This window comes from Pimephales promelas, chromosome 24, assembly GCF_988280905.1.
Source record: "Pimephales promelas chromosome 24, fPimPro1.hap1.1, whole genome shotgun sequence".
NCBI lineage: Eukaryota > Metazoa > Chordata > Actinopteri > Cypriniformes > Leuciscidae > Pimephales > Pimephales promelas.
In genome coordinates, this window is record NC_142792.1 from 9,652,605 (window position 1) to 9,675,398 (window position 22,794).

The 22,794-nt window shown below is 37.2% G+C and overlaps 1 protein-coding gene across 2 annotated transcripts; it reads right to left on the reverse strand.

Annotated features, from left to right (window-relative positions):
* Positions 1-729: 729 nt before the first annotated feature.
* On the reverse strand, positions 730-15,792 carry nrf1 (nuclear respiratory factor 1). Of its 2 annotated transcripts, XM_039668061.2 has the most exons (12): positions 15,635-15,792; positions 13,579-13,827; positions 13,248-13,362; positions 12,414-12,540; positions 12,182-12,325; positions 9,522-9,680; positions 8,918-9,121; positions 8,479-8,580; positions 8,194-8,351; positions 7,245-7,286; positions 6,223-6,347; positions 730-2,179 (listed from the first exon to the last, which is right to left on the reverse strand). In XM_039668061.2, exons 2-12 carry the CDS (start codon positions 13,799-13,801, stop codon positions 2,019-2,021), a joined length of 1,560 nt encoding a protein of 519 aa, XP_039523995.1. In that variant the 5' UTR covers positions 13,802-13,827; positions 15,635-15,792; the 3' UTR covers positions 730-2,018. The 2 variants fall into 2 exon arrangements, with proteins under 2 accessions (XP_039523995.1, XP_039523996.1); XM_039668062.2 differs by lacking the exon at positions 7,245-7,286.
* Between the last annotated feature and the right edge of the window lie 7,002 nt (positions 15,793-22,794).

Consider the following 22,794-nt stretch of genomic DNA (forward strand, 5'->3'; position numbering starts at 1 on the left):
TCCCTTATAGTATACACACTTCCCTTAACGTGTCCTTCTCACTTTGCTCTATTCAGAACGGATGTGGTTTGATAGGGATTAGACAGTTGCAAGCTTCATAGCTCTCTCCGGTCGTGGACTTCCACGCTGATAATCTGGAAGTGGAGTGGGCCGCTGGGATGTGTGCGGTGCCTGATGGATTAGTGCTTTTCCCTACTCCTCCCTCGGCAGAAGGACACGGGCCTTAAATCCAGGTTTTAGCTAGGAGGGAGGGATCAAGGCTTATGATGCAACAGGAGCCCCATCCATCACAACAAGCTTGCGATGGGGTGTGGATGTGACCATGTGTTTTGTTGTAAAGAGGTCATGGAGTTTTCGTGATGAGATTACTCAACTTCATAAAAACAAGTGACTAGTGACCTTGACATAAGACAGGTGGCATCTAAATGCATGCAGATTACCAACTTCCACATTGGATTTATTCTCAAATTTTGGGATTTATGATGGTGTTAGTGCAATAATATGGCTCATAGTTCTGAATACAGCATTTCCAGTTGTGCTAAAAACCTGTTGATCCCCTTGAGGGCAACTATAAACTATAACAGCAAAATGATTTTTCTTAATAAACTGTTATAATCGGAAACGGGTCTTTAATGTTTTATTATGTATGCCTAGTACTTGTAATATTGTTAAAGCACTTTCCCTGTGTCAGCAGTGATTATATTTCTGTAATAATTTTCCAAAACACAATTCTGAATAGTGGCCACTTTATTTCCAAGACTGGATAAAAAGGGAAAGACAAACTCTGTCAATGTTACCATCATTCTTTCACCGGCAACATGGGAGATCTAGGTTTCATCAACCTTATATTTTACATATTTTACATAAAATGATCTCATTGCGTCAAGTCTTACAGAAGTATAAAAATTCAAACCGACCAGGAGCAGAAAACTTGACAAGAGTGGGTTATGAGTGAAAGGAACAAAACATCCATATTTGACACAAATAAAGAAAAAGATATGAATTTATAGTTCTTTGCAATATATGCAATAACATCAGAATTCAAAATATGCCATGTATTATATCTTAAGCTCTTTCAATGTGTGATTTTTGTGTTAATCTAAAGATATGAGCGCACGTCTAACCAAGAAAAATAAATAAAAAATAAATAAAACATTTTCCCCAGCAGTTTCAAAACTAGATCAGTTTCCAAAATGCTAATATACCATGAATATGTAACGTCTGTTCATTATTTGAAGTATAAAAGTTGAACGATACGGAGTGCTACATCTTCAGCCTTGTCATTGGTAAGTCGTCGACATTTATAGTTATCGATTAATAGTACAATTCAGTGAAAGTCTATAGACAGCACTGAGTGCCAGTGTTCTTCTGTACCGACAGGAAACGGTGGTCTCATTCAATATACCACACAATCATTCAAGGTCATATCATTTTTTTTTTTTTTACATTGGGAATTAATGTGAAATGCATACAAAGAGAATTCTACATTATACAGCCTGACAAAAACAAAAAACAAAACCATGCATGTCATCTCAGTAGTCAATGGAATCTAACACTAAAATCGTAATGCAATTTCACATAATATATTAATGAAATGATTCAAATATGGCACAAGATGGTTCACAATATATATATATATACATAAACCTAGATAAAAATTGAGGAGAAAACATATCAAAAATGACTTATCTGGGGAGTAAGAAACAAATTATGCCAGTTTTTGAAGGCTGAAAATTTGGTTGATTTTGTTTTCTTTTGTTGCAATACATTTATCAAACATCAGCTAAAAAAAAAAAAACTAATGTTAACATATTAAACAACACTAGGAAAAAAAAAGTAAGACAATGAACTGTGTACAATGTAAAAAAATAACAATAATAATATTAACAGGAAAAAGCCATCCAACCCCTGCAGACGTATGTGAACAGGTTCAAATATTATTTTTACACTATACTCCAGCAGCCACTTCACATCGGTGCTGAATTTCCTGTCCCACACATCTGCAGGGGTAGAGTATGTCACTGTTCTAGGGTCACCACTTCCACCGCCTGTCCGTCAAGTGTTACCGTGTTGTCGATGCGCGTGGCCACGGGAGCCATGGCCACCTGAACGGGTCGATTTCCCTGGGCCAAACTGGTGACGACCGTCTGATACATGCTGACTGGAATCTGGACGAGACCTGAGATGACACAAAAAACACCCGTTAGCATATGACAACTTCTGTGTATAAACTAACTTCGGTCACTCAGATCTAGCTGAAGACGCACAGAGTACAACTGTGATGTCATCAGCGAAGCATAGTGGTTTGGGATGCACGTAACTTGTCATTTGAGACAGTTGGGAGGGAGGGGAGTTTTGAAGTGCGGTTGGATGAGGCCGCAGAGCGTGCGCAATCGAGCGGCCATGTTAAGAGTTTGAACGCTACGTGGCCAGGGCTGGGCTAGAGCATCACACTGCAATGCGGAACAATGGAGTAATTGAGGCGGCCACTCCCAGCTTCCGTTTCTCTCCCTCTCTGACTCGAGGTTAAACCCCTCTCTCTTTCTCAATCCACCTCTGTTTCCCCGCCCAGCTGTGAGCAGAGCAGCCTGGATTACTGCTGCAGTCACACGGGGCAGGAGGGTGAGCAACCTGCTCATATGGGCAATGCGAAAGGTCAAAACTAACCGTGACTCGTTAACCCGTCGAGAAAGTGTTGCGGTTACGTACCTGCGCGCTGTGTTCATTCTCTGAAAGTGTGCAGTAAAATAGTCTCACGATGCTGCTCTGTCCCAGCGTCTCAAAGGCAGGCTCGTATTTCAAACTCGTCATTTAGGCTGTCAGTTGCTTTATCTTTTCATGCCGGCACAATCTCCCCAAGCTAAATGTTCCCTTTAATTGCAGCTTAACACAAAAGTAGATCAGTTTTGAGCTAAAATGCATCTTAAACAGGCATGGAAAATGATTTTGACTTGTTTACCACAGAATAATTTAATGAATTTTTAGGGTGAATCTCACAAAACCCGTCAAAAAATGTTCATAAAAAAAAAAATAATAATAATAATTTAGATATGATAATTAAGCTCTTCACCCCATTTTTAAATGATTGTAAATTAAAATTAATAAATATAATATTTTCACTTTAAATTAGAAAGTGCTTATTACAATGAGGTTACACTGTATTTTAAGGTATCCTTGTTACAGTGTAATTAGACATTTAAATACAGAGTAATAATAATCAACTACATGTATTAACTATACATATACACATATATATTTTTTTTTTGATAAAACACCAACATGATTTATGAGATTCACCACTTTAAAAAGGGAAAAAAATCAGATACAAGTGACTCTAATTTCTCTTAAAGGGATACTTCACCTCTGGAAAGATGAATGTGTATTTAAACTGGGTCATTTATGTAGAAGAAATGTGAAAATATTTTTTTTTAATTTGGAGTTTTCTAGTCTGAGAAAAGCCAGAAAATGTATTTTTGGCTTATGTTGATGAAAGACAACAACTCCCAGAATGCACTAAGAGGCCACGTCTACCGGTAACAGAGCGCAGTAGTTAAACAACAAGTCTGATGAGTCTGCCTGAAAATGTGTTTTGAGATCGCCCAAAAAATTCTTTCTCCACAGAACAAGAGCCTGCTAGCTTAGCTTCCAAAAAAAGATGGCTGACACAGTGTGTACCTTCTGTGAGTGAGATTCCACCCTCTATGGGTGGGTTGAAAACATGCGGGACAGCCCCTACTACTGACTGTAGTCTTTAGCCTCTGGCCAAAAAATCCTCAGATGACGCAAAATAATGATTTTTGCGTCATCGAAGGATTTTTTTTTCAGACAAAAAATACATCTCTGGGGATATGATGGTGGAAAGCACGATAATTTGAAAATACTACAGGTTTTCTACTAATACAAAGCTTAATGCTAAATCCTGAAGTATCCCTTTAATCACAACGTGTCTCAATAATTTTTTTTTTTTTTTTTTTGAGTGAAGAGCCTACAAACCCTCAGTCACTCTGACATTGAGGGTTTCTGCAAAGCTTAGGGAGCAATAGAGAGGCATTGGAGCAAGAAACATAAATCAGTCACGATTACCTCAGACCAGCCACTTCAAAGCTGCACCCGCACTGCCATTTCGCTGATTGAATAAGGTCAATAAACACTGGCTGTCTGTCAAGTGTCTGTCTGTTGTTGACTACGCTCTCCCAAACCTCCCCGTGCTGAAGCGTAATTTGGGTTTAATTGCACAGCTTAACGATGAGGGCCTCGTTTTGGGCAGAGGTTGCTCTCCGGGACTCACTGCTGGTGCTGGTTTAGATGAACAGTCAACATGCTCGGTTACGTATGTGGGAAATGGGACGTAGTAGCAATCTCTGTACTGCCCTCCTCTACTCCTCCAAAAAGTATAGTTCAATATGTAGTACATTTCATTTGCTAATAAACTTAACGATTCATTTATATAAAATAAAAATGTAACGGCAGTGGTCATATAATAATACCAAGAAATGCGTGACGCCCATGTCTTTAAATGTAGTTTTAATGCCTGCTAATCAGCTTTTATGTTTAAATACAGCCCTTGCTCCTGTCTATTCTCTTAATGTCATGTGAGATTGTGTGTGTGTTTTATAGACTGGGCTTCCCGGTGCTGACAGCTGGCTCTGTGATTAGACTATGCTCTGATAATGGAGAGGATCAAAGCCCTTTAAGAGGGTTCCTCGGAGGGTGAGGAGGGGGGGGCTTCTCTTTGGTCAATGGGGGCAATGGGGTAAACCAGGACACTAGTTACGATAGGTCACTGGGAAATCGGCAGGTATGACTGGACCAACTTTTGAGCAGCAACATTAAAGCAACTTGGACCCCATTTACTTTCTTGATGAATTTTCTTGGTCTTATTGTTATTGAAACGAATTATCAGTGTATATTAAAAATAAAAAAATAAAAAATGAAGGATGCACCATATCGATTGTACGCTGATTTATCGGAACATATTGAATGATATTAATCTTTAAATTTGAATCTTTAATTGAATGTTCCTATAGCCGACAAAGCATCCGCCACTAACCGAAAGTCCATCCAAAGAATGCATTTTAGAATTTAATAATTTGTTATAATTAAGTTTGTTTAATATGAATGACAAAATCATGAAGGTAAAAAGCTGCTATTATTTATTTTCAGCAAGTTTCTTTTACTCCAATCAATATGGATCTGAAACAGCAGACAATTAAATCTTTATACACAAAAAATGAATAACCATTTATCATACTGTACCTTATACTAAATTCACTTGTAGCATTTAAATTATTTTAGGTTTTAGTGTTATTATTTTAATTGACTATAAAATTTTGAGTAACATTTACAATATGGTCCCATTAGTTAGTGCTAAAGTTCATGTTGTTGAAGTGAACAAACTAAGATTAATAAATGATTTAGAATTATTTTTCAGTGGTATATAATGTAATATAGTTAACTAATGTTAATAAACGGAATGTTAAAGTGTTGAATTTAGATTTGTCATTTTTTGATTATTGGCCATAACAAAAAAAAAAAAAGATTTATCATCCTATTGCATTGGCAAGAATTGCAATATTGGTGTATTCCTAAAAAATGCTTGTCTTTGTTATCTTAAATCAAAATCAACTTGCAACAATTTTCATTGTTGAAAATTTTCATTGTTGAAACACATTATGGAAATGGTTTGCAAGTGGCACTTCACTTTGTCTTCAAGGATGTCATGGTTTGAAGAGAAAAAATACAAACTTATGTTGATTTTCTAGCTTCTTTCAATCTAACCTAGTTTATAGCAGCTAAAAAAGGAAACCAGTATAGTGCCATTTCACTAGGCAGTAATGAATGCCTATAGTACACATTGGCACTGCTCTTGGTTTGTAAAATGGCTTCTAATGCATGTGTAAGCAGCACTACTAGAGGGTGCCGTGCATATGCAGAGCGCTTAGTGGTTGAGTCAAAGCAAGGATTAGCAAGATGTGTAGAACCTGGAGTCACCATCTGTCCCACAAACACCCCAGGGATTACAATAGACCTCCACTGACTTCCTCACGCTCTAACACACCTTACATGACACCCATACGTTCCCTCACATACTATACGAGTGATGACGAAAGGGAAGTTTCATCATATGTCCGCCCACCCCACACTTTCCTGTTCGTTATGTATTTGAGTGTCAGGCTGGAACAGATTGTGTGGATGCTTGTGATATAGAGCAAGTGTTCATACCACTGCCATCCGAAACTCCAGTTAAAGCTCCAACTGCGGCCGCCGTTTCCCCCGCTAACACGATCTGTCCTCCGCCCTGAAGAGTCGCTTCCGCTAATGTCGCCACTGCGTGAGCTGCTGCTTCACTGCAACACACAGATGTAAATTAAGGAAATAATCTTCAATATCCATGCTTTCATAAACATGCAATGCTTAATACAGGATTTAAGATGTATTAATGTGAATTGGTGTGTACTGCCCCCTAGTGCAGGAAGTCACTCAAGAGGAACCAGAAAAAGATAACCACTGTCCTAAAAGATCTTCTTTCTCTCGTGATAGATGTCCAAAATACGGACGCCCATTTCTGACACATAAGTAGATTTCCAGAATCAAATCGCGTGCTCCAGCCTTAATGCACATATCAGATTTTTGTCCTGTCCATTGCAATGGTCACTATGTCTATCACTTTCGTGTCTACGCTGTGTTAAAATGAGAGGATTCGCTAGCTTGCATTCAGCACTGAACAAAAACTGAGCGGTGAGTGGATTCTGACTAACTTAAACAGCCCTGATTGGCCATTGAGTTCAAGAAATCAACAGATATGTCTGTGATTGGCTACATTGCTCAACACTGAAAAAAGCACGTTGTAAATAGAAACATTTGCCAATATACTATTATTACAGCTTCAACTGAGGATGCTGCTGTGCTCTTTCTTTCATTTGAGGGTAGAACTAGACCTGGATGAGCCTCAAGAGACTCTGGCATAACAATTAGACCTTGTAAACTAAAATCTTTGTGACTCACCTAATGCAAAGGTTGATATCTCCTCAAACATAGACCAGTCTTAACGTAAAGCTTATTCAGGTAAAATAATGTGTAAAGCTTAAAAAGCTAAATAATATAAAGCTTAATTTCAGAAACAGAGCAGTAGCTGCATGTTCTCTGCTCCCACACATGTGAAGACTAGCTAGGTAGTCACTACTGAATTCAGCCTTTATTTTTTGTCTTTTTGATGTCATGCATTGCTGAAGATTTATCCTTACTTGTAGATGAAGAAACTTCTGCATTTGTCCTTTTCAGCGACCCTGTTGATAACCATTTATCCATGTTTAAATCTGTTGTAGTCTACAGTAACTGTATGCAAAAAAAGTATGGTGGTTTATTAACACAACCAAGTGTTAACGATGAAAGTCTAAAATATGACATAGTATTTTGAAACGGACTTCTTTTGAAGTGAGAAATTGTGAGATAAAAAGTCATATTTGGACAAAATGTTTTGACATTTTCATCACAAGACTTAATAATTATATAAAAAAAATAAAAATTATGACATACTAATCTGTCACGACAATCAAAAATTACAATTACAGTCAATTACAACACTATGTCATAATTTCAACTTTCTAAGTCATAATTATGATGAATATCCAAAATAGACATTCTGAGATAAAGAAAATTGACAAAACTCAAACTTTTGTCACAATCTAAATTATGACTTACTACATGATCATGAGTTTTTATTTTATAATCTGAAATTCAAACTAAGCACGATTTTTTTTTCCAATGTGGCAGAAATGGGCTTCCAAACCAAATAGCGACTGTCTATCTCGATTCCATTTGAGATACTGACAAAAAAGGGTTTTTTTCAGTGCTATGGGGCTTTAGTAGACTTTTTTGATCCCATTTGTAGATATCCTGACTGTGCTAAGCAGACTGATGGTGGATTTACTGCTTTAATGAAGACTGTTGAGCAGAAAACAATGCCTCCTCAGCCTAATTGTTGTGGGAATGGAGTATGATCCAATTGTTCCCGTTGTCCTGTATTTCTGTGCTGCTGCTGCTAACTCCTTGTGATAAACAGGAGAACAGGCTCAGGTGAGGCCTGTTAATAAGACCCTGGGGACTTAAACCTGCACCTAGATGCTGCTGCTGTTCAGTATTTCCTTTCTTTCTCTCCCCAACCCCAGCTTCACCTCTACATCCCATGAGTACCTGTTGAGTGCCATGGTAACAGTTGCCCCCTGTTGCATCTCATGTGATGCAGCAACCGCAGCTTCGGCTAAGGAAGCCACAGCCTGCGTGGCCTCAGACGCTTGCGTGGTCTGGATGGTCATCTCGCCTCCCTGTAGTGTGGCCCAATTCTGCTCCACCTTAGAGACGAAATAACAATAATAGGTGTGAAGGGAGAGATATGAGCTAAGAGTACAGTATATGTCTGTAAGGACAGAACAAGCACAAGATGGAATATTCGGAAAAGGAAGTGTGCGTTGACATTACCTCTCCATCTGTAACTGTGGAGTAATTCACCTGGGCGACTGTCACCGTGCCTGGCAATTCTGACGCATCTGCCAGTGTCGCTACCGTGGCTCCAGTGCCAACCTTTTGATTAGTTCAAATTTGGACGTTAGGATACTGTAATGTGACCACTAGTGTAAATTTAATACTTTTAAAAAAATATCTTATTTATAAGAGAGATATAGATATCAAATACACAAAAAAAAAATACCATTTTAAAATTGTGGGGACTTTTTAATGTTTTAGAAAGAGGTCTCATATGCTCATCAAGGCAGCATTTATTTGATTAAAAGAGGATTCGCTGGTGAATTCGCTAGTTGATCTTTCTCTATATTAAAAATGAAGTCCTCCATTGGATCTTGTATATACTGTAGTCAAAAACAACCGTGCATTTGTTCCCACAACTGGGACCTGAGCTCACCTGTATGAGCGAGACAGTTCCATCAGGATTACTGATCGTCTGCACTACGGTTTGTGATGGCACTAGGTGTGCGATGCTGTGTGTGGCTGTTGTGGCAACTTGCTGTGGGGTGATCTGGTCCTCAAAGGCGTAGAGCAGGTCCTCTCTCCCATGCTGCTTATAGCAGTTTTTAACGATAGTCCTCAGGGCTTGCGTCCATGACACCTGTTTTCAATGGAAACAAGCTCTCGATAAATCAAGGTGATGCAAGCTTTAGTTCATTTGCTTCAATTCAGATGTCATTTTGTGAAAAACTGACAAAACTATGGTGTGGTAAATGGTTAAATATGACCTATTCTTATTTTAATCTAAATTTCTACTGTATTTTTCTTCACATATCTATATATGAAGAAAATTACATGTGTGTGTATATATATATATATGAAGAAAAATACATGTATTATATCAAATCTACACACATTTTAATATAATATTTTACCATTTTAACAAATATTTACATTTAGTTTTGAATTTTTAACCATATTCTATATATTGATATATAGAAAATATTCTGTAGTGTTTTTTATTAATATACCCCGGTCCTAGTGTGAGCCCCCAACACTACCCTCTGTTTCTGCTCCTCTGTTCGGACGTCACTGCGTACGTTGGCCCAAGGAATGTCCTCCGGCCACCAGATGGGCTTGCAGCTCTCTTTCCCCCAGCCAGGCTTCCCACGGCCTGTAGAATACTTTAGCATTTCTGGAATGAACGCTCTGAGCTGGGCCTGAAAAGGCAACAAAGAGTGTACAATCACTGTGGGAGATTTTAAACTGGGAGTGGCAGAGCGCACGACGGCCTCTGGAAAAATTACATTTGTGTGAAGAGAGTTTGGAATCAGCAAGCTATTGATTTTCCCCTTCCTTCTGAAACGGAGTACAGACAGTCTGCCGACACGTAAAGCTTGTGAAAAGCTAAAAGTAGACTATTAGGTTTCTATTTAAAGATTAATCTATGGGTGAGGCTCCACTGCGCACTGACTGCAGGAGATTGAGAAGATGGAACATACACCACTGCACTATAGATTATGTACACAACAAATAAATAAATAAGTACACTACTGGTCAAAAGTTTGGGGTTAATGAGATTGTTTTTTGAAATAAATTTGACAAAATATTTCTATTTGAAATAAATGCGGTTCTTTAGAACTTTCTGAGTCCTGAAAAAAATGCATTACGGTTTTCAGAAAAATATTAAGGTTTTCAATATTGATAAAAAATGTTTCTCGAGCAACAAATCAGCATATTAGAATGATTTTTGAACGTGCAAGTGTCTGAAGCAATTGCCACTTTAATGTAAAAAAAACAACAAAATAAAACAAAAGACAAGAAATCTGTGCTGTCTTTTTAAAGTTTAAAGATGGTTAATTAGATGCAATGAAAGATAAATAAAAAAAATCAGCATAAATACAAATCAATAAAACTAAGAAATGGAAATAATAAATGCAAGGGGGAAAAAAAACAATTGAAAATTCAGTAAATTAATTTCGCAATGATTTCGATTTGAAATGTATTTTAATGGGCTTAAAGTCGTAATTTAAAAAAAAAGTGTTAGTAAGGAATTGTTAAGGTATTAACACGACAATAAAGGGCTTTTTTTTTTTTTTTAGCCTAAATGAGTCTTAAAAAAAAAACACTGCGTTGTATGGGGCAGTCCATTAGCCCAGCGACAGCTCTGTCCTGGGGGTGAGGGTGGAGTTTATCCCATTGCCCTCAGTGCCCTTGGTAATTCCGTAGGCAGGCCAGGGACACAGCACTCTGTACCGCACAGCACTCTGTAGCAACGTCTGTTCACCTCCACATCACAGGCTAAATTTGGCTTGGGAGGAATAAATCAGTTCCCAAAAGAGCTTCTCCCTCCCTCCCACTCTCTCACTGTCACAAACACAAACACTTCCTATAAGCCTGACATTGGACGGTGACAGACCACAACATGGTGAAAAGTTCTGATACGACTAATTTATTAAAAAGTCACGTTTTTGAGCAATTCATTTCTAAGATTCTTCCAGTTGTGATAGCTGGATAAGAAAAAAAAAAGTATTTTAAACAGTACACTCAAAGTGTATTGTAAAATTATTATTATAATTTTAAATAATGTTTTTTTCTAATATACTTTAAAATATAATTTATTTCTGTGATCTGAACAAAACAGCATTTATTCAAAATAGAAATATTTTCTGACAATTATCACTTTTTTAATCAATTTAACACATCCTCGCAGAATAAAGTATTCACTTCTTTAAAAAAAAAAATGAACGACAATGTATATTGTTACCAAAAATTTCTATTTTAAATAAATGCTGCTCTTTTTATTTTTTTATTCATCAAAAAATATTAAGCAGCACAACTGATTCCAACATTGATAATAAATCAGCATTCAATATGACTTCTGAAAGATCATGGGACACTGAAGATTGGAGTATTGATGATGCTGAAAATTCAGCTTTGCATCACAGGAATAAATTATATTTTAAAACTTTTTTATTTAAAAATTGTACTTTTTTTTTTTGATCAAATAAATGCAGGCTTGATACTTCTTTCAAAACATTAAAAATAGCAATAATTCCAAACTCTTGCCCATTATTTTGCCCCTTTGGAGATTATATGAACAAATCCCAATTTAAAAACCTCAATGTACATAAATAAATCACGATAACAGCTAAAACCTGAACTTGAAGCACAGGGTTCAAAGTAATGTAACAGATTGTCTACAGTGGCATCATGAGTTGTGCGCTCTTGCTTGTGTTTGTGCAGATGGTCTAATTACATGGCGAAGGAATTAAGAGGAATCTCACGCCCCAAACACTCCGAGATCAGCTGCCCATTGCCTCCCCTTGCTCTGCTCCTAATCCACTTGGGAGCCAATCAGAAAGCCCTGTGCTCAGCCACGATGTGCCGGATAATTACTCGCGCGTACAAGCTCACCTGATGATCCCTGCACAGACCTGCCTCCAACTGCCACAACCCAAGCAAGGTGTGTCTGTCCTGAGGGACCTCAGCTATCAGCACAAAGCATGTGGGACAGCGAGTAATGGGCTAGCTGGTAAATGAAGTGGCTGAATTGGTTATGTGGTCTTATGCCAGGCCAAAAGTAAAAGCAACCTGTGCTAAAGCCCTGAAGTGAGATGACTTCCACGTCTCAATTAAATGCTGCTGCATGAGTCTAGAAAAAGCTCATTTGCATGGCAAAGCAGAAAATTCCAGGCTCATAGTGCCACCTGGTGCCCACCTGTGTCATCTTGTCCACAGACACTGGTATGCCGTCAATAGTCAGTGGAGGCAATTCAGAGGTGAGCTCCCCGCCACCAGGGGGCGCATGTTCAGCCAGAGCATTTTCCAGATCCTCCAGAATCATGCTTTTGTATTTCCTCACCTGATCACAGGACATCAAAACAAAACTAGGGTCAAATCAGAAACAGTGCAAATGCTATGAAGAAGAAATGCACAGTAAAAATACTCACCACATTCTCTAATGGCGCCGCTCCAAATACTCTGAACACAGGGTTCGGTTTAGAGGGTGAGATGCACAACACAATAGCCTGCTGGCCAACCCGTGTCGTGTACTCGTCTAGAGTCGCTCTCAGCTTCCTGCAGACATAGGAAGAGTCAGTGCTGTTATTATTAACTATAATTCGTAACACTTTACAATAAGGTTTCATTTTTAACTACTTTACTTAACAAGAGCTAACAATGCACAATACTTCTACAGCATTTATTAAACTTAATGTTAATCTCAACATTTACTAATCCATTTTTTAAAATCAAAAGTTGTATCTGTTAACATTAGCACTGTCAACTGTATTAACTAATATAAACATAGGTTAATAAATGCTGTAAAAATATATTGTTCAAACTGTGAAGTTAGTTCATGCATTAACTAATGTTAAAAAAGATTGTAGTGTTACCAAAATATTTTTCGTAATTGAAATAAAGCTGAAATTAAATATATATATATATATATATATATATATATATTAGATGAAAAACATACACTTGAAATGATTCCGTTGCGACTAACTCAAATACATAAAAAATAGCAATATATTAACGCTTAATAGATTTTTTTATTACATTTATTTAATAAAGATAATAAAAATGACAAAAGCACATAGACAAGTGAAACTGAAAATTACTGATAATTTAAAACATTAATAAATATTATAATTGCATATGAATAATCCTAAGATAAATAATACTCTGTTTTGATTGTTTTAATCAAGATATATTATTTTACGTTGTAAAAACCACTGGTACTTAATACAAATTCATTGAACAATACTGCGAATATAGTTCACCTAAGCAAGCGGGTCTGTTGTCTTTTACGGATTGAAGGGTTTGATTCAAAGATGTGCGGCCGTTTACGTTTCTTCCCTGTTGCTACAGCGGCAGCTGCTGCCATGCCAACCGGTCCTGAAAAAGAATTAGGAGCATAAAATCAGCTGTTTTTAGACATTTTATATCATTCAGTAGATACGCTGTTTGTGTATTCACTGGGAATTGAAGCAATGAGTGATATTGCTAGCGCCATGCTCAGCTGCCAATTTATGGTTTCAGTTCGCCATCTAGTGGTCAGTGTAATAACCACTAGTCAAAGTCAGTACACAACAACAATGTGCTGGAACCGACCTGCAGCAGCCAGATGTGCAGTGACCTCATCTGTTCCAGTTGAGTTGAGGATGTCCGAGTCATCATAAGCGTCATCATCAGGCGAGGAGGGCGAATCCTCATCAGCGCTCAGCATGCCGTGCTCTGTGTACGTGGCGACATGCACCTGCCCGACCTGCTGAGAGACGGCATGGGCCTCGATAGTGGTCATGTGCTCTGTCTGATGCACCGTGTGGTCTTCCATCACCCGATACAGTTTCTCTCAACACACTGAGACACACATAAACAATATATTAGCACACACGCATTCCACAAGTAGGCTAACTGGTTTGCTTACATTTAATAGATTAGGTCAGAGTGAGAGTTGTTGACCTAATAATTTGAGGTGGCCCAACTCAAAAATATATGTGTCTGTGTGTGTGTGTGTGTGCAAGTGTATTTTAATTTGAATATGCATTTAAAAATGCACTCAAAAATTTAAGCGGGCATCATCTTATGACATTGCCTTATAATAGCAACCAAATAGCAACTAGTATTTAATGTGAATCAGACTTACATGATAGATATTCTATTAATATAGTGTTGGCAGATATTCTTTTATACTGAAACATCATGACAAAACATTTAATCTCTGACCCTAAAACTGGGTCAGAGTGTGATCTCAATTAGCCACCCAAAATTTGACATTTGTAAATGTATATGCTCTTTATCCTAAGTAGTTTGCACTTTATGTTTAGGAAAAGTGTCTCCTTTCACACAAGTTATCTAATAACCATTTTCATTATTTTTATTGCTTTAAACATCACTCCAGTAGGGGGCACTTATCACATATAAACAATATAATTTTCACATATTATTAATTTAACAGTGATCATGTTTTGGCTGTAGTCTGTATGACTACAAGGATATGTTAGAATTCCAAATTATTAACAGCAAGCATATACCTTTTCTGTGTGTATTAGAATTTAGCTCTGTACAATCATGTAAATAAATAGCTCAGGAATTATTTACAGGAAGAAACCAAAGCTTTATCAATGACAAACCCAACGACACAGAGAGAGAACACTTTTAAATTGAAGTTTTATTGATTAATAAGATACTCTAATGACATTTCTCTCACAGCAAGGAGTATGAATGAAATGTATTAAAACGTTTTGAATTAAAAACAAATAAAAAAATAAAAAAAATAAAAACGTATGTAGGAATAACTTAGGATGACGTAGTTGCTACGAATGATCCACATAGATATTAAATACCCAATATCGGGTCGCGCTGCATCATCATCATCGTTCTGTTCAATTCAACAACGGCCCTGACATTACGTTCTGGAAAATGGTAAGAAATGATATACCCAAGACCAAAAACGTTTACAAATATCAAAAGACATTTCAACAACCACTAATAGCCATTATAAAGGGTAGGTTTGAATTTCTAAAATAACTGAATCAATATAGACTAACGTTAGTAATCTCTAGCATTAATAACAAACACATAAATGGCGGTTATTTTCAAACTGTGAATAATACATGTAAATAGTGCGAACTGTAATAGTGAAGCATTAAACACTGAACCCTGTTCAAACTGCTATTTCATACACGACAGTAAAAATTTAAGACGAGCTTCAAAACATCTGAAATTATCTTCTAAATCAATTTTAGCCGGCACCGTTGTCGACTCTGTATAAAGCGATTTAAACATTCGACTGATCGATAACACTTCTGTGCTAATATGGCATGAAACATGCATTCAAATCCGATTGCCAGATCAAGAGCATATAAACACAAGCTCTCAAGCACTGAAAACCCATTTAGCATCTGGACAAAACAAGAGCGATTACGATTGCACATCTAAATTCAGTAGGCCAAAGGCCTGCGAAAGCGCCATGATTATTTTGCCCCAAATTTGAGCGGGGTAAATAATAATTGCCATCCTGGCAAATGCTTTCGATATCGTCCCGAGTTCTGTTTCGCATCGTCGCGATCTGCATCTGAGTGTGTGAAAGACAAACGCTGCCGGGTTGTTTGGTGCGGCTGCGCCGGGGCTGAAATGGCTGGAGATTGCGCGGTAGGGCACTAACCTCAGAGCGGCTGCGCTACTTCGGGCCTGCGCTGTGCGGCGGAGCTGCGAACACCAGCTGCAATGGAGGACAAAGAACGAGCAGCAAGTGCGCGCGTCCTGGGCTCAGCTCAGCGGCTGATGCGCGGCCCCGAGCGAAGTGCACAGAACAAACCCCGCCCCTCCATCTCTCTCATTCTACAGACTAGAGCCTGAACTACGCTACATGATAGTGCAGCACAGAGTGCACACTACACTTTCAAAGAAGTGAACGGGAAATAGACATTTTTTGTTAATATGAAACTGTGGAAAAATATTACTATATATATATATATATACATATATATATATATATATATATATACATATATATATATATATATATATATATATATGTATATTTATTAGATACTTTTATTATATATTATATAGGCAAAAACTTATTTGTGTGTGTATTTATAACTGGGTAAAATACAGTGAAGAATTCACATATAATTGTAAATAAATTATTACTTTATGTTTAAAACGATTATTACATTTGATATGCTTGTTTATTTTTTGTTTACATGAAACTGAAAAAAAATTCTCTTCACATGCACGGTGCATTGAAGTTCATTTAATTTTAATTTTTAGAGAATTAAATTACATTGTTAAATTAATTTGACAAATAACCAAATCATTTACAACAAATAATGTATTTATAAGTTTATTTTATATATTGTAGGCCTATATATATATATATATATATATATATATATATATATATATATATATATATATATATATATATATATATATATATATATATATATATATCACACAGAAAAATCATATAATCATAGAAAAATCACTATTATAGGTTTTGAATGAATGAAAAAGGTATAAGGAGAGAAAGTGATGGAAATAAAAATTGAAAATCAATTCTAATGTATGTATGTATATAATCGATTCTAATGTATGTATATATATATATATATATATATATATATATATATATACACACTAGCTAGCTATATATAGTGTATTTATTATATTATTTTATATAGGGTATATATATATATATTTATACTAGCTAGCCATAGTGTATTTATTATATTATTTTACTGCATTTATTTTACTCTGGAATTAAATCTGTTTTATTGTTAATATTCATAAAATGTTTTCTCTAATGTCAGAATAATTCAAAGATAATGGATGATGGTAAAACATCCTGTTTTTCGTGTACACTTATTAAACTACATTGCTTTTATTAATTTTTTATTACGTTTTTTACTTGGCTTCTTGATTTTCTACGAGACATTAAAAATGAAAACTAATGCAAAATAAAAGTTCTCAAAAAAACAACAACTCATACACCTGTTTCCAATTAATGAATTTTGATCGTGCGTGTGAAGGGAAGGACTACGTGTGGATACCTCGTTTTATCTATAAAAATCTTACATTTGGTGAGTAATTTAGATTTTTTTTTTTTCGTTAAAAAGTTGTTATGAGTCTTGAGATGAGACAAAACGATAAAAGAGTTAAATGTCCTTTGTTGAGATTAAAAACATCCATAAGAGGGCAATATGGTATCACAAATCTTTTCACCGTTTGATTTATGTGCATCACTAGATGGCAGTAAATGATCATTTTTTAGTTGCTGTTTGAATGACGGTGCATGCGATTGAAATGACAACATTGTGCTTTTGCTTGTGTTTAACTGAATGTCACATTACTCCAAGACTCAAACTATAGCTTTCTACAGTGTATTTAATTTGGTTATTGTCTGCGTCTAATCCAGTTAATGCAAGGCAAGCTACTGTATTAAAAATGCCCTTTAATCACTGGGGAAATTGTATAATAGCCTAGATATAATTTCAATCCACTGAGGCATCTTTTGTTGTTGGCAGCGGACCTGAAGTCCACTTTAGTTTATTGCATAAAGCTTTACTAGTTTAAAGGTTGTTTAGTTCAGCCTGTTGTGGCAGAGTGACTGCAGGCCCATGTGGTAGTAGTAGCCTACGCAAAGTGATAAAGAGTCAGTCTTTAGAGGTTTCACAATCTGCGATCTATCTTCACTGCTGCCCTGCTGGGGAGAACCGATAAGGTTTCAGAGGAGTTCAATAATTCTCTTAATTGATTGTCTGGAAGTGAAGATAATTCATGGTAATTGTCTGGCCAGTGAGGAGCTCATGAGTTGAAGTCACAGAGGGAGGAATAATGGACGCTTCACTCACTTACATGGCAAGGATAGACCAAGAGACTAGTCACAGTTTGTTTTTGCCTTCTCAGAGTTAAACCCACTAATGCAGTGAACTGAGAAAACAGTGTGCGTTTCTTATTATTGGCTACACCAGGCCAAAACACTCTTCTCCATTCTGTCACCTGATGGAATTTTGGTTCCTTGCCACGGTAGCCTTGCTTGCTTGTTTGGGAACATTTTAATATTCAACAATGTTATTGATATGCCTGCATTGACACCATTTTATGAGAACTGACCTGAGCTGGACAATGACATCACAGTTTTCTCCAGAGCAGCTATAAATGAACTAAATTAATAACTTTTTTACAACAAAAATGAACCATCACTGAACTTGCTTAAGCAGGACTATGACGCTATTTTCTTCTAGAAACATTAGAACTTTGTTGCATTATTTTCCTGTTGTCACTGCAAAGCTGCTTCAAGTCAATCTGTATTGTAAAATGCGCTAGCCTTTATAAAGGTGACTTGACTTGACTGAGACTGTACACTCTGAGACTATTTAAGTCACTTTTATCAAGTTTTAATAATTTCAACATTTGGATGTTAATTTAGGACAAAATATTTCACCATCAAATAAACTTCAACTGCAGAATTATGATGATTGCTATTATTTATAATGAATATTCACATTTTGTTGTATGGGCATTCAAATATTGCCTTTGACAATGGGGGCCTTGAAGTAAAAAATTCAGAGAACCCAGTTGTAGGGCTCCCTGAATATCTTCTTAGATATAATTCTCATAATTTCATGTTGATTCAAGCACTTTTTATTTTGTCTTGCATTTGACAGACATAACTGTTTCATTGGTCAAACTGCCAAACGAAAAGGACTGTTCACATTTATGATTAAAAATTAAAACAATATAAAAATGGCAACACAAAATGTGGGCCTCACCAAATCAGCCATTAAGTGTGATCTTTGCCAAACACAGGCCTTATCTGCGGTGGGGAATGAAGGAATGAAACCAGAAATAACCCAAGCCCTTTAACCATAGAGGTTTGTATAATTTATTCCAGCTGTAATCAGAGCACGGATTGCTGTCAGTGCAATCAGCTCATAATTAGGAGAATTCTCTGTTGTTCTGCTGTGTTTTCTGGGAGGCCCTGTGGCGCTGAGTGTCTGTCTGGGGGCTGATGTGTAGCAAACAGCCAATTTACTGAACCATTAAGATATCGGCACCTTTTGCTTTGCCCTCGTAACCTGTTGCCATGCCTGCTTCTCATCTGCTATTATCTCTCCCTCTCTTCCTCCGTTCTATGCTCCCTCCGCTTTCTCCCCCCTCTCCGTCTGTGCCTTCCTCCCCCGCAAGTCCTGTGGCGAGCAGGTGCAAAAATGATCTCTCATTCGCAAAGGGCGAAAATACTTTGCGTATGGTGTCTTTGTCACATGTCAGAAAGGGGGCCAAGGTGTTTTGCAGTTGTCAACCGAAACTGAGGAGGAACTGAGATTGGAGAACCTGCTACCTTTCTCCTTCCTCTGCTTTCTGATTTGCTAACATCACACACAATATATATATATATATATATATATATATATATATATATATATATATATATATATATATATATATATATATAAAAGGGGTAGGGATTTTTGTTAAAAAAAAATATAGTGATGCCAAATCATGCAACCTGTTGATGTTCTGTGATTTTTAAGGCAACCAGATGATGTTCACCTGCTAAACGATAAAAGAGATAACTCACAGATTTAAATGAGCAACCAGAGTAATTTCTAAGGACCAGAAAATAAGACATGAGGGGTGGGTTCTGACTTCAGGTCCTGAGAAGTTTGTATCTATTTGGGAAATCGTAATATGACGCCAGACACATTCAAATCAATAGAGACATACCCACCTTTTCTATAAAAAATTCCGTCTAAATTTTTTTTTTAATTAACATTTCTACAAAATGTAAAGAATGCACAGGTGTGTTTTTGCTTTTTTATGTTTTCATTATACATGACGGTGGTATAAACTGAATTGTTAAATATTCTATCGTACTGTATTCTGTGCATGCAATTTGACTAGTTTTTTTTAATATAGGCTATATAAAATTTTAAGTCAATAAAAAAAAGACAATTTCGTTTATTTTAAACAAATACAGTTTTCCACTCATAATTATGACTTTGCGGTGGTGTTTATGCGCAGTCGACTTGTATAATCTTTCGGACATAACTTGAATGCACTAAGCAACCAGCAACCTATGTGGTAAAAACCACAGAACACATTAATAACAACCATATACTGTAGAAACCTATATAGGAAGAGAGAGACAAAACCATTCCTCAATCAATTAAAAGTTGATTTGCTCAATTTTAAAGGTACTTTCAGTGGTAGACTATAAGATTTGGTTCGTAAGAGTGGGACGGAACAGAATGAAAGATCTGCAGATGGGACCGTGTGGTCTAGTATAACATGTCAAGAGTAGAACTAAAAGGGTCATTCTCTGTCTCTCTTTGGTGTGAATGCTTAATTTAACGCTCAGGAGGGGACTGTACCACTCTGACATCAGTGCCCCACTGTGACATTTCTTGCTCTGCAAGTAATGACAGGGCATGGAGGAAGAGCGAGGGGGCTAAAAGTGAGAGGGAAAGAAAGAAAGAACGACATAATGGTCTGTTCAAATAGTCCACATCAATCCCCCTGGCCCCCGCACTAAAGCTTTGCTCTGAATGGGACAGGATAGTGGGGTCCCAATTTCTGAGACCACATAAAACATCCAGAATTTTATTTATTTTTATGTGAAAATTATTCTTAATTTTTATGGAATATTCCAGTATTTATAATAAATAATTTATCCATGCACATCATCATCATTAGCCTATTATTTTTATTTTAATGCATTTTAATGCCCTTGCAGACGTCTCTTGTCTGATGTGTTTACTGGAGGCCTACATTTTTTTTTTCTTGTTCGACAAGCCGTTTCACTCAGATACGTCACAGGGAAGAAAAGACCATCACAAACTCATTGTGAAGTGACTATATACAAGTAGTCTCATCCCAAGAAGTCATATAACTGACGTCTTGGGTCGTCTTTTGACCATACATCAACATCCGTCTTTTTAGGGTACCCTTAAACGTCGGTTACATGACGATCCCGGGCCGTCATACAACTGACGCTTTACCTGTAACGTCGGTTAGGTGACGGGGTAGGTTTAGGTCTGGGGAAGGGTTAGGATCCGAGAACGTCATCTAACTGACGTTTAAGGGTACCCTAAAAAGGTGGATGTTGACGTATGGTCAAAAGACGTCCCAAGACGTCATATATATGACGTCTTGGAATGAGACTGCGCTGATTCAACACAAACACACACACCTACAGGGCATTTACCTCTGCAATTCTGCTTACTGTGAAGCTCAAAATGATGGATCCTATAGGGCAGCTCTCTCACAGGTTGAATTCACCGGAGACCTTATTACTGTCTCTTTGCATGCAGTTCGGCTGACATGGCACTGAATGCGTGGATTGCCACAGTTTTCAGCTGGCCAATTATGTCAATAGCACGGATTTGAAGCAGAATATGATAATGCCTTGGAAAGTTGCTAACTCCCTTGTTTTGAACTTATTAGCTGTGGTGTGAAGTGCTGTTCTGTAATTTATCGCCTCTTGGAGTAATAAATGGGGAAAGTAAGCTCTGTTTCTCTTATTGATTCACAGTGAGTGTTGACTTGCTGATCCAGAAGAGAGCTCTTGCGCTCAGCACCTTATTTGTCAGCCGTTTCTTGCTTTCGAGAGTGTTGACCAAATCTGTTCTGCATGCACAATTATATTTACAGCATATTTGACTGCATACATCATTATTTAAGCTTTTAAAACAAAGGGCAATTTTGAATACAAAGCATGGAAGCACAAACGCCCTTATTAGTGTAAAAAAAGATGAGCAGGGCCATTTCTCACTGCGTCACCAGCATTTGCTTTTGCACAGTCACTGTGTTGTTGTGTGGAAGAGGTGTTTGGTGTTGTTTTTGGATGGAGGATGTGCTGACGTAACATTGCAGGAGGGAATGTAAGGTGGAATGTGGTCTGAAGGCCAGGCTCTTGAGGGTGGGCATGTCTTGTCCTTTTTATAATTGACTCTGGAGCTACGTGTTTAGGTTTACAAAAATTGGCCATTGATCCATGTAGGGCTGCAGTTTCACTTTGCATTTGTTGCTTGATTTGCACCTCTGCATAAGTTCGCAGGTGAGAGGAAGTGACGACATTGGTGATAAAGAGTGTGCTGTTTGTAACCAGGCACCTGAGATATTGCTGATTTTGGTGGAAGAAGGGAGAAATGGATTGGGCAGGGAAAATAAAGGGAACTGTCAGTCAAACTTGTGCGCAAACATGTATGCCTTTCACACAGAGCGTTGATCCTGGAAAATTGGCGGGAAATTGGCTTTATATCCACTTAGTTATGCCATTTTGTGTTTACGACAAATGCGTACAAACATTTTGGTCGTGAATATGTATATGTACTAATTTTGTAAATGTATTTTTCATATATATACATATACCAAAGCCAACGCTGTTTGTGTAATATAGTAGCCAGACAGTTAGATGCTATTGTGTAAAACGTGAAACGTGTATAAATTTAAAAAATGTAGCAAATTATCATTCAGAAACGTTTAGTAAGAGCCGTGTGTGCATGGTGAGGTTCTACTTGCCTCTCTTCATCGCTGTTTTCTGGGTCTGATTCTGGCTCATACTGATGAGCCAGAGTATCGACAGATGAGTGCAGTATCGACTGATGAGTGCAGTATCGACACCATTATGTACATGTGACAGGAACACTTATGCAACTTTCGCCCATAAAGGAAAGTATCCGGACAACGTGCACTACACAGTTTAGCCAATCACAACACACCAGCCCAAACTAACCAATCTGAGCCCATTGCCTGTTTCTGAGGGAGTGATTTCATTGACTCAGGATGTAAACCAGTCCTTCAAATGACAATAAA

Excerpts from the sequence above, each read along its gene's own strand:
- nrf1 (XM_039668061.2), bottom strand. The coding sequence starts at position 13,801 with ATGGAAGACCACACGGTGCATCAGACAGAGCACATGACCACTATCGAG. Across the intron at positions 12,326-12,413 it reads CGGCGCCATTAGAGAATGTG|GTGAGGAAATACAAAAGCAT; the intron begins GTGAGTATTTTT and ends TCCTGTGATCAG. Across the intron at positions 9,122-9,521 it reads CAGAGGAGCAGAAACAGAGG|GTGTCATGGACGCAAGCCCT; the intron begins GTAGTGTTGGGG and ends CATTGAAAACAG.